This window comes from Brachycentrus maculatus, unplaced genomic scaffold (genome assembly GCF_059751285.1).
Source record: "Brachycentrus maculatus isolate JH-2025_06_01 unplaced genomic scaffold, ASM5975128v1 h1tg000015l, whole genome shotgun sequence".
NCBI lineage: Eukaryota > Metazoa > Arthropoda > Insecta > Trichoptera > Brachycentridae > Brachycentrus > Brachycentrus maculatus.
The window spans coordinates 24,364-40,426 of record NW_028280769.1 but is presented as its reverse complement, the minus strand read 5'-3'; the positions used below and the strand labels follow the sequence as shown (position 1 = coordinate 40,426).

Sequence of the window (16,063 nt, the reverse complement as noted above, 5' to 3'; positions counted from 1 at the left end):
TGTTACGCTATTCTCTGCAATAAAGAGACTTCAATAAAAATCTCTTGTGCTTGGCTGCGGACTTACACTTTTTATTTATTATTTATGTTTGTGGGTGATATTTTTTTTATTAAAAGTATTTTTTTTCTGGATTTACGTGCTTACGTCATTTCTTTTATTTTTTCATTTTAATGTCTTAATTTTTTTTTGTATCAGTAGAAAGTTTATCGATGTATTTGATTCCCAAAATATTTAAAGTTCTGTCAGAATTGCTTGGAATATAAAAAACTAAACGCTTGCATCAGTTGATTATTTGAGTTAATTTATGTAAACTTTGCCAATTGCAAAATGAATTCAAGAAATAATTATTTTCAATTCAATTGGTTTGTGATGTATTTTTCACGTTTCCTTCCCTATCCTTACTATCCCACCTGAAGACGAGCCTCTTAAAAAGAGGCTTTGCGGGTTATTCTTTTAAAAAAAGACACTATTTAAAGCGGGTTCATCCTAGCCAAAGAGAGCAATGTAAATTACTGAGTCAGTTGAATACTGATTTTATGAAATAATGATGAAGACTGTACTCACATTTCGGAGGGCTGGCGGAAGTATACTTCTGTGATTCACAGTGGCCGGGGATGTTGTTGGACTTCCACAGGACCCTGACTATTTGGCAGTATGCTATGGTCATCAGCAGGAGTGGCAACCTGGTTGGAAAAAATATCCTTTATTTTTAAAATGTAAATTTAAATATTGGGTTTGATACAGAGTAAATTAGTATATTTTAGCCATAAAAGAAAAAAGTGGGAATTTTCGGATTGTAAATTTATTGTGTGTTTGTGCGTGTGTGTGTGTGTGTGTGTGTGTGTGTGTGTGTGTGTGTGTGAGAGAGTGAGTGTGTGAGTGTATAATGCAATAGCAGTGCCATCAGTTGCACGTTACAGATACACGCACAATATTAAGCATTGCTCATGGCACTTAGAGTGCTTCTTGACATTTGATAAAATACTGTTTATTCATAAGCATTGCTTAATTAAACATAATATAAGAAGATATATGTGCTATGTGTGTTTTTTTTAAATTTATTTTTCATGTAACCGAATGTGGAAGAAGCGAAGATTGATTAATAAAGACTGATTAGTTTGGCATTCTATTGCCTCTGCCTACCTCTGCGGGAAGCGATTTGATGGTAAGTTAGTTTGTTAAGTTAAATTTACTTATTTGAAATTATCTTTATGCAATAATATAATGGCGTCAATAATAAAACTAATTATTAAAACTTTTGGATAATACCACTTTTTGAGTTTTCATCTATAGGCAGAAATATATTGTATTTAAAAGAGAACATTTCTAGTTCTCTAAACTAGTCGAGTTTGCGATAGTTAACTCAAGTGGTCTTATACAAGAATTTTATTTTTATACTGAACAATGCGTTTGGCTGAATTGTATATTTGAGAGTACTTCCTTAATGAGATATCAACTAAGTTAAGTAAGTAATAAAAAAGACTGAAGATTATACGAAACAAAAATATCGAGTTTGAAAAGTGTATTCATAAAAAAAGTTTTTAAAATGAGGTGATAAATTAGCTCCCATAGGACAAATCGCCAATAAAAACCAATGGTATCTTTATTTGGAAGAAGGGAATATAAAAAAAGAAAGGTCTTAAGATAACCATGAAACTTTTTCGACAACCATGGTTTCTCTGTAAGAAACAACATTAACTCAATAAAAAATACGGATGTTATGATGTGTTTTTTATGGCCTTTCTCAGAAAATGATGCTGGCCAATGATTCATTGGATGTAAAAGAACTGCCACTCAAAAACAACCGATTATAGAAACAGCCGCCATTTTGCCGTATTTATTAAAAAAAAGCTTTCTAAATTAAAAATAACCATTGGCATCGAATACGAAATACAACTAACGAGATATATATATATATATATATATATATATATATATAACGTGGTAATATTTTCCTTTTGAAAATTAAGTGTAAATAATATGTAAAGTGGGTGTATAATAATAAAATAAACAATGTGTTGCTTTTTAATTAAAGAAACGACAATAAAAGTTTATTCTTAATTAATCTTTACAATAATTTTTATATCTATATGATTCTGACAGTTAATAATATTATCGGAAGTCTTTTGTTTTCTTTTGAGTGACGCATGCGACATCTGTTGGTAGAACTGTTTTATGTAGGTACTATTTGTAGGTACTTAATAAAATGTATAGGTAGGTACCTAGTTATTTTATTACATCTCCCCCCTTGGGGATGAAAATTCATAGTAAAATTTTCACTCGTCCTCCGGATCATCTTCTTGTAGTGAAGGGACTGGTATAAGTTTAGTGATATGATAAAGGTTTGATTTTATTTTTTTGTGACCTGTATCAATTCTGTATATTGAGTTAGAAATTTTTTCAATAATTTTATAAGGTCCAATATTTAGTTCATCCAATTTTTTTCTGTTTAGCTTGTTTCCATTTTCCACATACACCATGTCTCCTACGTTGAATTCGCAGCCTATTCTATTTTTGTCAAATAATGTTTTATTGTAATTATGTGATTTTATTGTATTTTCAAGCGCTATTTTCCTGTCTCTAATCCAGTCATTATTAGATTTTCCTTGTTTTAATTCGTTGGGTAAAATATTTACATCTGTACCATATAAAAGATAACTTGGGGAAAAGTCAGTGACTGAGTGATTAGTATTATTATATTTATTAACACATTCTTGAGCTATTGTGGTCCATGCTCTTTTTTTCCCTTTTTCATTTATTTTGCATCTGATTTTGTTCACCAATGTTTGATTCAGCCTTTCATTTAGGCCATTTGAGAATGGTGCATTTACTGCAGTGAAGATTATTGGGATCTGCTTGTCATTTAAGAATTCCTTGAATTCTTTCGAGTTTATTCCTGGGTATTGATCGGTGAGAAGCATACCAATATCCTCGGTTTCTGTTATTTTCATGACTAGTTTTATAAAATCATTTGCATTCTGAGTTTTCGAGGTTAAAATAAATGCGTATCTTGTAAAGTGATCCACTAAGAGATGTAGATATTTTTTTGTTGATCTTGAACCTCCTAAACCTCCAATTGTGTCTAAAGATATTATTTCAAAAGGCTTTGTGGCCGGGCCTAGATGAGACATAAATCCAAATTTCTTTTGTCCTCTTGATTTATTTTTAATACAAATTTCACAATTTCTACAAATTGTTTTTATGTTTTTCGTCAAATTTTTGGCTGTGTAATGTGGACTAATAGTCTTTTGCATTTGTCCAATTCCAATATGGCATAGGTTTTCATGTATGTCTTTTATGATTTCGATGCTAAACGGTTCTGAAAGAATTATTTTTTCTTTTTTCTTGACCTTTTTAAAATAGACATTGTTTTTTTCAATCCATTTGTTTTTTTTCTGTTGAATTCTTTCATTTTTATTCTGATCTCTTAAAATATCTTCTAATTTAACCAAATTTACAACTTTTAATTGTTCATCTGCATTTTCACTCGATTCTAATACTGGATTCCTGCTTAGACAATCTGCTTCTAAATTCTTCTTTCCTGGATTATATTTTATTTCAAATTCATATTGCGATAAATAATATGTTAAATCACCTAACTCTTCATCGGTCCTAGATTTCAGATTCATATTTTCCAAAGGTTTGTGATCTGAATAAACCGTAAATGATTTACCTATTAACCAGTATTGCCAGTATCTTACTGCTTCCTTAATTGCTAAACATTCTAAATATATTGCTTTTTTTTTCTTCTGGGCTTCATTTAGTTTTTTTGAAAAGTATGCCACTGGTTTTTCTCTACCATCGGGCTGCTTTTGTTTCAAAATGGCCCCAACACCTTCTAAAGAAGCATCGGTATAAATGTTGATTGGTAAATCCTGATCAAAAATTTCTAGAACGGGCTGTGAGCAAAGCATGCTTTTTGTTATTTCAAATGCTTTTTGGCATTTATCACACCAAATAAATTTTTGATTTTTCCTTAGTAAGTTATGCAATGGATCTAGTATTATTGCACTCTTTGGTATGTATTCATGGTAAAAGTTTATTTTCCCCAGAAATTGTCTTACATTTTTTATCGTTTTTGGAACAGGAAAATTCTTTATTGAAATCAAATTATCCTTTACTGGTTTTATTGAATTATTTTGAATTATATGACCTAGATATTTTACCAAGTCTGACGCAAATGCGCATTTTGTAAATTTTAACCTGAAACCTTCCGTTTCGATCGCTTCCAGCAACTGTGTTAGATGTTTAATGTGCTCAGCAAAAGTTTTAGAAAATATAAGAATATCATCTATGTAATTAACGGTGAAATCAGTAAGTTTATACTTTCTTAATATGTTACCTAGTATCCTTTGAAAAATTGCTGGTGAGGTCTTCAATCCAAATGGTAGGCAAGTCCATTGGAAATGTCCTTCTTGTGTAACAAATCCCGTCTTTTTTCTGTCTTCGATTTGTAAAGGAATAGACCAAAACGCTGAGTTTATATCTAGTGTTGAAAAAAATTTGCAATTCCTGGTCTTTATCATTAGGTCTTCAATTAAAGGAAATGGTTGAGCTTGAGGCACTACTATTTTATTCAAGTCTCTGAAATCTAAACACAGTCTGGATTTTTGTTTTCCTCTTTTTTAAATGCCAATGTAACAGGTGCAGCAAATGGACTGTAGGATTCTTCTATTAGCTTATTATCCAGTAATTTTGCAATTTGTTTTTCTATCTCTTTTTTATCTTCTACAGTACATCTGTAAGGCCTCTTACTGCAATATCTGTCTACTAGTAAGTCTATCCTCGCTTCGTATCCACTAACAGTGCCGATATCATATTTGTCTTTTGCAAAAACGGATTTATATTTGCAAATCAGTTCATTTATTTTAGATTTTTGAAATTGATTTAAATGATTTATTTTTATTTCAAAATCTTCTTCTTTTACATGTTCATTATAATTTATTTTGCATTCCTTGCTGTTGTTATTTTCTGTATTTTTAAATTCACTATTTTTAATTTTATATTTTGTAGAAATTTTTTCTACTTTCTTTTTATTTTCATTTTTCAAGCATTGTCTTTGTGTTATTTTTAAGTCTTCATTTTGGATTAGTTTAAAATTTTTTATCATATCTAATCCTATCAAAAAATCATATTTGAAATTTTCTTCATCAATAATATATACATCAACGTTTTTTTCCAATTCAAATATTTTTATTTTCAAAGTCGTCAAACCGTTTGTCTTTTTAACACCATTAATTGTTACTAAATCTGCTTCATTCATATTGTTTCCTTTTCCTTTTAGTTTTAATAACTTAGAATTTATTAGAGAAACATTTGAACCTGAATCGTAAATTCCAAATATTTCAATTTGATCATTTAGTAATAGTTTGACATTTATTAATGGTGTTACTATTCGTTTTTTTGATCGGTTTCGTTTAACTTAGCTTCTATAACTGAATTGTTTACATGTCTGATAGTATTTTTATTATTAAACTTATCATCCTCCTTTGTTCTAAACCAGCACGTTACTTCAGGGTGATATCGAGTTCCCTTATTTAATTTTTCACAAATCTTACATGGACTTTTATCTTTAATTTTACCACTAGTTCTTAGATTTCCATATCTTCTTTGATCCGAAAACCTTTTTTTATTTACAATGTTTTCGTGTTTTTTTACTTCATTGAATAAATCGACTGTATCTTCTAATTTTTCTCTATCAATCTTATTAATTATAAATTCTGGTAAACCAGCCACAATAAGATCTACTAAGGTACCCATGTCGATCGTTCTTCTCATCTCCAACAAAAGTTTTTCCTTCCTTATGGCATAGTCTAACAAGGAACCGTCGTTATATTTAAAAGATAATGCAAACATTACATGGTTCCATCCCTTGTTTGTAAATGTTTTACAAAAGTTGTTTTTCCATACTATCCATTCTGAGTTCATGGAAAATTTTATCATCATCGAACTGTACCAATCTTCACAACTTTTATCCATAAACAATCTTAGTATTTCAATTTTTTTCTCATCCGTTGTCACCTCAAAACGTATACATTCTTTTTCAAAAATATCCATCCACTGGTTTGCATTAGGATTTTTGCTTGTAAATTTTTCAATGATGAACTTCTCTGAAATATCTTTTGAATTTTGATGTTTGCTTACCTGAGCATTTTGTATTAATTTTTCTAGTAAGTTTTGTAATGTTTGAGGAGCAGTATCCATTTTTATTTTTATTTTGTTTCTTTATTTTTGATTAACAAAATTGTCGTTTTATAACGTGGTAATATTTTCCTTTTGAAAATTAAGTGTAAATAATATGTAAAGTGGGTGTATAATAATAAAATAAACAATGTGTTGCTTTTTAATTAAAGAAACGACAATAAAAGTTTATTCTTAATTAATCTTTACAATAATTTTTATATCTATATGATTCTGACAGTTAATAATATTATCGGAAGTCTTTTGTTTTCTTTTGAGTGACGCATGCGACATCTGTTGGTAGAACTGTTTTATGTAGGTACTATTTGTAGGTACTTAATAAAATGTATAGGTAGGTACCTAGTTATTTTATTACATATATATATATATATATATATATATATATATATATATATATATATATATATACAAATATACGTTAATATATATTACAGGAAAAGAACTAAAGTGGAGGTTATCATGGATCGCGTAGCAAAACTCAAAAGGCGATGGGCAGGACATATTGCAAGACAGGATCCCATAAGATGGACCCCAAGAATTTTACTATGGAGACCTTGGGAGAGCAAAAGAGATGTCGAAAGACCCCAAAAGAGATGGTCCAACGACATGGTCGCTGTGGGGAAACTGGCTGCAAGCAGCAATCGACTGGATGAAATGGAAAGAAGGCAAAGAGGCCTATATCCAGCAGTGAAAGATAGAGGGCTCACGAAGAAGAACTAATCAAAAACATACCAGTGATGTTGGTCAAAACATTTGATACCTTATATAGCTGTTTGCGATCAGAGGGTAGATTATACTTGAACTTAAAAAAAACGTAAATAACAAATAACTTCCAACCCTTATTCGCACCCCAATGGTGCATAGGGCACTGCATCGTATAAACGCAGTGTTATCTTGATCGTTAACAAAAGGAAAGGTGATCAGCTCTCCATCTCAGGTACCAGTCCAGGGTAAACATTGAATAAATATTAAAGAGAAAAAATCTCTTATATTTATTTGACCCGCTCCCTGGGAATCGAACCCGGGACCTCCAGAATGGTAGCCCAGCATGCTGACCATTACACTATGGAGGCGGACGTTACAAATAACTGTTGTATTAATTTATCAAAAACATTTTTATTTATAATTTATAATTGAAGCACTTACTGTGTGATTTCCCATTTTATAATTAAAATGTAATTTTGTTTTAAAATCACTATAAATATCTTATTATAACTTAATTATAATGTCTACCGGTTTCAAAGATAACCGCTTCTTTATCTTCGAAACCGGTAGACATTATAATTAAGTTATAAAAAGATATTTAAAGTGATTTTGGAACAAAATTACATTTTAATCACACTTTTTTATTTTATAAATATTTATGAAAATAACAAATTGATGATAATAAGGAAGGCTAAGGAAAAATGGAGTTTAGGGAAGGAGGTATAGATGTTGCTAAGGGATAATGTTTGATGGACAGTTAGGATTCTAATAATTCTTCTCCGTCTTATTCCTCATTGCTGAGGGTTGTGACCCTTGCAGAAGCAATGACTCTTCTCCAGTTATCCCTTGACTGCGCTGCACGTAGCGCTCCAACCACTGAGGTGCCTGCTGCTGCGTAAATTTGATCGGTCCATCGTGTGGGAATCTTCCTCTCCCTCTCTTTCCCTCCAGGCTACCGATCACAACTAGTCGTTCCAGACTATCCTCGTTGCCACGCGCAACGTGTCCAAAGAACTGGAAAATCCGTCGGGTACAGATATTGGCCAGAGACAAGCCATCCAAGCGTAGTTCCTGGCGAATGGACTCATTGGTGCGTCTAGCTGTCCATGGAATTCGGAGCATGCGCCTCCAACACCACAATTCGAAGGCATCAATTTTTCTCCTTTCTGCTGCTTTTATGGTCCATGTTTCAGCAGCATAGAGAAAAATGGAGTGGACCAAGCTCCTGACAAGCTAATGATAGATAGTAAGTAATAAAAATAATAAATTTGGATAACTTACAAAGCGCCATTTTCGTAAAATAATACCTCAAGGGCGCTTGATGTCGCAGTAACGTCTCAGACATTAATTACCATCTTTTACTAGAATCTATATGGGTTTGCGTTTAATAAATTAAGTTCTCAAAAAAATCTCAATCGTTGTACTGTGAATATTTGGATCTAATTATTTTAACGACCACTGGCAAAAGCCTATGAGAAAAGTATAAAATGAAATTTTTATATGTGGGTACAATTAAAAACATTAATGTTTTTCATAGTTTTTTGCCTTCAGAATTCGATTTCAAATTCACTACGAGTATATCCATTTTGATAAATATAAAATGAGAGGGTCTCTATTATTTCTTGGTAATACCGACAAAATATTATTTCAAATTCGTTAATCTCACGCTGTTTAATGAGAATTGAATTCATTCCTATATTCTCCGTTGAACAGGGTGTTTCCTAAAGGCGTTTGAGAAATGATTAAATATGTATACCATATATATTTTTTTAAATTTAACAAAATACTGCAATACTTACTACTACTACTGCTGCTACTACTACCATAACGCCGTTTCTCCGCAGGGGTAGGCAGAAAGGATGGAACGCCACACTCTTCTGTCCTGACATACATTCCTCGCCTCCTCTACATCCATACATCTAGTCATACATGCCCTCCGATTATGCAGACTTTTGACACCACCAGATTTTAGGTTCTGATTGCTCTGATAGTGCCAAATCTTTTTCGGCCGTCCTCGTTCTGTTTTCCCGACCAAATTCACCACATATATTTTTTAGTCATTCTCTCGTTATCCATTAGCTTCACATGTCCATACCACCTTAAAGAACTCTTCCTAATCTTTTCAATTATTCCTTGCTCAGCCTTACAATTTTTTTCTTATATCTTCGTTTTTAATTCTGTCATACAATGATTTTAAACACATTCGTCTGAGGGAGCGCATTTCAACAGCGTTCACTCTGCTTTCATCCTTCCTTTGCAAGTTCCATGTTTCATTTCCATACATTAGTGTTGGTACCAGCACGCCGTTGTGAACCATTAGCTTGGCTTTTTATATGTGTTTTGGGTTTTATGATTACTAGACTTAAAAAAAAAATAGCCCTGATAAGATTTAAAAAATTTTAACACTGAATATACTTTAAATTTTGACAAATATTTGTGCTAAGATTATTATTAAGGGCTGACTTCAGATATCAGCTGAATAACCATGCCTACAAAAAGAGACTTTCAACATTATATTGATATGTCCATATGCTCTATTAGATTTTGATGAGAAGTGGAAAAGAACGAACCAAAAAGGGAAAAAAATATACGACATTAAAAATAAAATATATTTTGACATTTCAACATAGATGAAGAAGAATATGGAAGTCTCGGAATTTGAAGGGCTTTCGAACAGTCATAATCTGGTTAAGTGATCACATTCACCATTCCACCCACAATAGACAACCACAGTACTCAAATTTTCGTAACTCCTAGATAAAGTGATCAATCTCGTGACCCAGTAAATGTAAATATACAATAGCCATCTATTTTGGAATGAGGAAATCATTTATTAAGCAGAGACATTAAAGAAAAAATCTCACCAGCCTATGACAGGTCATAACCCCTGTAAATGCACAGACTTTCATATTCCTCTTCGTCTATGTTGAGATGTCAAAAGTATAAATTAAAGCTCCGTAACAAGTATTTGGACACACTCAAAAAGTTTTTAATTTTACCCCACTGCTTATAAAAAAATATTCTGACACGTGTTTTGATGCATTCAGCATCATTTTAAAACATTGCATAGGGTACAACATTTTGAGTGTGTCCAAATACTTGTTCACAAAATCTGGATTGTCTCCAATTACAGGAGTTATTTTCATATTATTTTTGACACCTCATCAAAGATGAAGAAGAAAATGGAAGAAATATAATAAAAAGCTTCTTTACACCTCACCAATAGATGTCTCTAGTGAAATTCTAGTGATTCAAGAACAAGGTTTCTAAATTGGTTCATATATATATATATATATATATATATATATATATATATATATATATATATATATATATATATATATATATATATATATAGAACTTCCAAGAATTTGAGTGATGTGGTTGTCAATAATGGGTAGAATTGATGAATGTTACACGTGTGTAAAGTGATCACTTAAACCAGCCTATGACGGTCGTCAGCCCCGTAAATGCCCAGACTTCCATATTCTTCTTTATCTTTGATGAGATGTCAAAAATAATTGCATAGGGTGTTTGAAGAGATATAAAAAATATATAATTTTTATTTTCAGTAAGTTACTTTTTCTTCACCGTGTACTTTTAACAGATATCAGAAATACTTTATATTTAGTTGTTTAATGTTTTCGATTCTGTCGTTATTCGCGTTAAGGGATATCGAAGATAAATTCCAATTAGAAAATCTATTAGAAGTATCAAATATAAATTCATGAAATATAATGATTGGCTCGTGTTTTGCAAATAGCAATTTTAACAAATTTGCTGAAAAACTAGTTAACCTGTCCGGGTGTGAGTTTTTCCGGACAAAACTGTATCTGAGGAATGAATTTGTTTTTGTTTTTTTTTTTACTTTTACAATTTTATATTATAGTCTATGCTATAAGCAACATATTTTCTTGAATAAACAAAGATGTTTACACCAGTAAACAAGGTTTATATCAAAATTATCGAAATATCGATAAATCATGTTTTTAACATGTTTTGATATAAATCGTGTCATAAATCATATTTTGTATCGGCCGTACATGTACGTCCATACTCTTTTGAGAAAAGTTTGGTATGGCCGTACATGTACGGCCATACTCCCGGACAGGTTAACAGTGTGGGAATGATGGTTTTTTGTTCTTTTTCATACAAAAAACATAAGTACGTAGTCTAAATATAGAAACATTAAAAATTTGTTTTATTTCGATAGCAGAAAATATGTGAAATTTGCCAGTATATATTTCGTTAACCAAATATTTTGCTTAACGAAATACCTTGTTTTCATTTCAAATTTGATGTTTTCAGATACAACTTTCAATTATGAGAACTACTTTCAATTTATTTTTTAAAAAAATTCTGAAGGTTTTTTCTCCATTTGAAAAATAAAATATTAAGTATATTTAAACAAATAATTAAACAATAGCTTTTCTTCAAAATGCAAAAACAGCACTTTCTGCCCTGTAGTGGGTAAATATTAAGGTAAAATATGCTGGGATATTTTTTGCTGGGATAAAGTACATTTTTTGGGCATTGCGAAAACATGCACAACTGAAAATTGGCGATTTTTGATATATGACGTTGTTGAACGGAGTGAGCCGTGTGACTTCTCCGGTGGTTTCCGGTGGAATGAATTCTTCGTTTGCGAATATCCCCTTAAAATACGTCTTTTATTTTATACTCCTGTATAAAAGGGATTGGGAATCAAAGCCTTCAATGTTCATTATCTATTATTGGAAACCAATTGATTTGATCGATTGAAACCTATTTATAAAACATGCGATGAAGATTCTTCCATTAAATTCATTCGTCAGTCTGAAAAAGGTCTAAGAAAAAATGCCAGTAATAGATCATTGGGGAAAAAATGAAAGGGAGTGATTGCGATCGTTTGGGGTAAGTATGACGAAAAGTGAAAAGGTCATAATAAAAAATAATCGTGTTGATAGAAATGTCCATAATATAAAATCAAAGACCCATTTGTATGCTTTAAGACCACAGATGAAAATATATAAAACTGTTGATAAGATCACTGAAAAATAATTTTTAATTATTTATTGATTCAACATAAACTTTGTGGAACGACATGTTATTTTTTTTTAATTAAACACTTGAATATACCACTTTAATGAATTTAAAGTGGTTTATTCACTTTTCAGTTTTAATTTGTACCAGAAGATGAAAACATCTGTAACTTTTCGAAACTAGTCGTATAAATAAATAAAACTCATTCTAGTGGTTAATTTAAAAAATATATATTTTTATTATTTAAACTCAAAGTAATTATTTATTGATTTTTTCAGTCTACTAAGTTAACACAGATTTTTTGAGTCTACTAAGTTGTATTTTATTTTTTTAAAAAAATACATGAAAATTAATATTGTCAATACTGGCTTGCCTTGGCGGAAAATAAAATATTAATGCTTGGTCAATGATTTTAAAATAAATCTTTAGTTAACTTTGACTCTTCACCCTGAAAAAAAATATGACGCTAACCTGGCATGTTATTGTAAAAAGTTTAACTATCATAAAATGTTGTAAACATTTACTATCTTTTACATTAGAAAAAATGATATTGCTTTTTGAATGCGAATTAGCTGATTTTATAATTATTTAATTTAATAGGAGTTCCGTTGTAAACAATTGCTTTGATTTAGTAAAGTGAAAAGTGTTTATGTTAAATTAAATAATATTGTGTTTCATTGTGAAAGATCAATTAGAATCCTAAAATATGAAAATTTGAAGGAGTGGCACTCAAAAAACTGATCTCAGGGGTAGATTTTCAGAAAATTCATAAATTTGAAAATATCTCGGAATCTAAGGCACTTTTACTGAGATGATATTTTCATAAGCCATAAGATGGCCTTACACCCTTTAAAAGGAATACGTTGGATTATGGGACACCCTGTATAATGTCGCAAAATCACGACATGTTAAATTTACGTGAAAACACATCAGAGCATCCTTATAAATAGAGAAGAACAGCTGCTGTTTGAAGTTTGATCGCAGGTGTGCCTATCAAAATTTTGGCGAAATTACATCAGCTCTGTTTACACTGAGCCAATCCTTGACTCGCTCGGAATTGAGGAGTGTTCGGAAAGCATTTTAATGCCTTGTTAAACACCTTTCCTTAACGATTCCAAGTTACCGAACGGATGTCTACAAACGTTAAAGCTGGTTTAAAGAAAGCTTTTAACTGCAGTCAATTATCCGTTATAAGATATAACAGTTTTTACTTGAATAAACAAGTAAACTTTGAATAGGCAACGGCTGCCAGTTCCAAGACGATTAATTTTATCGCATAATGTTTTTGCGTAACTATCAAAGTTTGCTTTGATCTGCTGGAAGATTATATCACTGCTCTTTATATGCAAATATATTAAATACATTGAATATAAACAAATAGTGAATAACATCGAAAGATCTCGGAACTATGTGGTCGCGTTTAAATTGATAAATTAAAAAATGGTCTTATCAACGTGTTTCATTTTTCAACTTAAATTGTTATATTTTAGCATGGCAAAAAATCAAATGGCGCATTCTCTAAGTAAAACAAAAAAATCATATTTATATACTACAGGAAAAGTAGATTCATCCCCTAAGTAAAGTCGATTTTAACTTGTATTTTCAAAAAACATGATTAAAAGTGGACAAAAGAGATAAATTTTAATCAACATTTCCTAGTCAGAGTTGACTTCACGTAAGGAAAGTTAATTCTTAATTCACAAGTTACTAAAAGTTCACTTTTGCTTAACCTAACCTTACCAAAACTAACTACCTGCAGTTATATTGGAGAGAAATCAAGAAGATTTAGAATAAACCATTTTTTTAAAGATGCATTAAAAATTTACCTAGTTTATTATCTACAAGACTTACAAACCATTTTGTAGATTAAAGTTTTTTATAACTAAAAAAGATTCAAACGAAATCTGTGTTTGGAATAGGAGGATGGTCTAGTGTGAGCCAATCAGAAACTTCTCAGCATTTGATCAATTCTGGGAGGAAACCACGTAAAACGTCTCAGGAGAAGCCGGACTGGTGACTCGTCAATATACTGTAGTACCAATGTCCTTTTTATAGAACGTAGAATATGGAGGTATGATATATTGATAAAAATATGTAAATCTTCCATATTCTAACCAAGTTGAAAATGACAATTGCTGCAAATTTGTGTTGAAAAGTGGAATGTGAGCATATTCTCCTATGAGGATCTTTAATCGATCTTATGTACGTCTCCACTAGATTTAACATAACACACACTCACACACACTCTCTTACACACTTCACACATGCACATTTTCTCCCTCATAGATACGCGTTCATTCGCTAGATCTACACTAAATGTTTTGTACTAATCTTTTTATGTTTCTGTGGTTAAATTGGCTGTATTTAATGTTTATTCTTTAAATGTTTTGTTTTATATATGCTGCTTTTGCTAACCCAAATAAGTAAATGTCAAAAATAACTAAACTGAGTTTAGTAAATCCAGATTTGAGAACAAGTACATATTTCGACATACTCAACATGTTGAGAGTCAACTCTGCCTAAAAATTGTTTTCCTGTGACACACATGTACAAGCTGTAATCTTATGTAGAGTGATATAGGACTCACGTGTATAGGATGACAGCCTTGATAATGTGCCACGTAAGATCACTCTCAGTGGACCACGTCGGAGCACACTGAGTGAAGTAGTCGAGGTCGAATCTGACAGCGGAGCTTTTCTTCATCTGCAGCACCACGAACTCCGGAATATCTGCAAGAAATATCATTTTTTAATTAGAAAATTAAATATTTTTTCATTTATTGATTTGGCAGTCACTTAGTGGTAATATCTATTCATTTTTAAATCAAGTTTATACTAAATAAAACTTTTTCTTAAAATCCATTGTGACGCGTGTTTAGATGCATTCCGCATGATTTTTTCAGCCAGATGCTAGGTTGTAAGCCCTGGGTTGATCAGACTTCCATCTTCTTCCGTGTAAAGAGGAACTATATATATTTCATGTTGAGTTGAGATACCGATAATATGAAAAAGTTAAGAAACCCAGATTTACGAACAAGGATTTGCACATACTATTTGGTTGTTGAACAATTTAGAAATGAATGTTTGTGTTTGATAATGTCCTAAGAAGATGAAACGCGTCACGTATTAAGATATGCATAAATAAATGTGGAATTCAATCCAACAAAACCTTGTTTTATTTGGGATATATTACCCAACAGATCAAGATAACACTGCATTTATATGACGATGTGCCCTATGCACCATAAAAAATAGTTGATTTTTAATAAAAATAGTTGTAATACTCACTGAAGCCAAGCGATAGAAGCCAGATCACAATGATGGCGGTTTTGGCACGCCCCGTCGTGGATTTGAACTTCAGAGGAAAGCAGATCGCATACCAGCGGTCCACCGAGATGAACGTCAGTGTCAGAACTGACACAGTGACAGATACAGACTGAAACAAAGAGATGAAAGTGATGATTCAACAAGAAATACCAGCAAGAAATTTGGAATTCCGATGAAAGATTTGTTTCTTATACAAAACGTTTTTAAAAATGTTTTTAAAGAGAAAAATTATTTACAACATTTATTTAGGCATAGCCTGTGTTGAGCCGAAATACTTACATGTTAATACAATATATTTTCTTTAATTACTTTATATAAGCTGCAGCCATCTCAGGATGCCTGAAAAATGCTATATGGAAAAACCCTGAGATGAAGATCGGCAGCAAGATCAAGATATACAAAACTTGTGTCCGACCCATCATGACGTATGGAATCGAAAGTAGAGTAGACACCGTTGCGTTGAGTGTCAGAAATGAAGACTCTGAGAAGCATAACAGGCAAGAGTCTTCGAGATAGATTGAGAAATGCCAAGATCAGGGAAATATGCGAGATCGAAGATGTCGTTAGGTGGGGAAGGCAACGAAGAAGACAATGGTATGCGCATGTGAGGAGAATGGAACCATCCAGACTCCCCCACATCGCATTGTACGGCCAACCGCATGGTAGACGACTCCAGGGCAGACCACCAAAGAGATGGGCCGATAGCTGGGAATCGACGTCGTAGGAGGCTAATCCCTCTTAAAAACAGGCCGCAAGGCCTATAATAATAAGAAGAAGAAGAAGAAGAAGAGGATACAAAAGTTACAATA

The 16,063-nt window shown here is 31.8% G+C and overlaps 1 protein-coding gene across 1 annotated transcript in view; it reads right to left on the bottom strand.

The window, feature by feature from the left end:
* LOC148313305 (orexin receptor type 2-like) overlaps positions 1-15,369 on the bottom strand; it is a gene marked incomplete at its 5' end in the record, with an annotated part of 56,066 nt that extends 40,697 nt beyond the window's left edge. Inside the window, 3 exons of the mRNA XM_088264509.1 lie at positions 565-683; positions 14,516-14,657; positions 15,216-15,369. Coding sequence (XP_088120635.1) covers positions 565-683; positions 14,516-14,657; positions 15,216-15,369 — 415 coding nt within the window. The remainder of the gene's footprint in view (positions 1-564; positions 684-14,515; positions 14,658-15,215) is intronic.
* Positions 15,370-16,063: the final 694 nt, after the last annotated feature.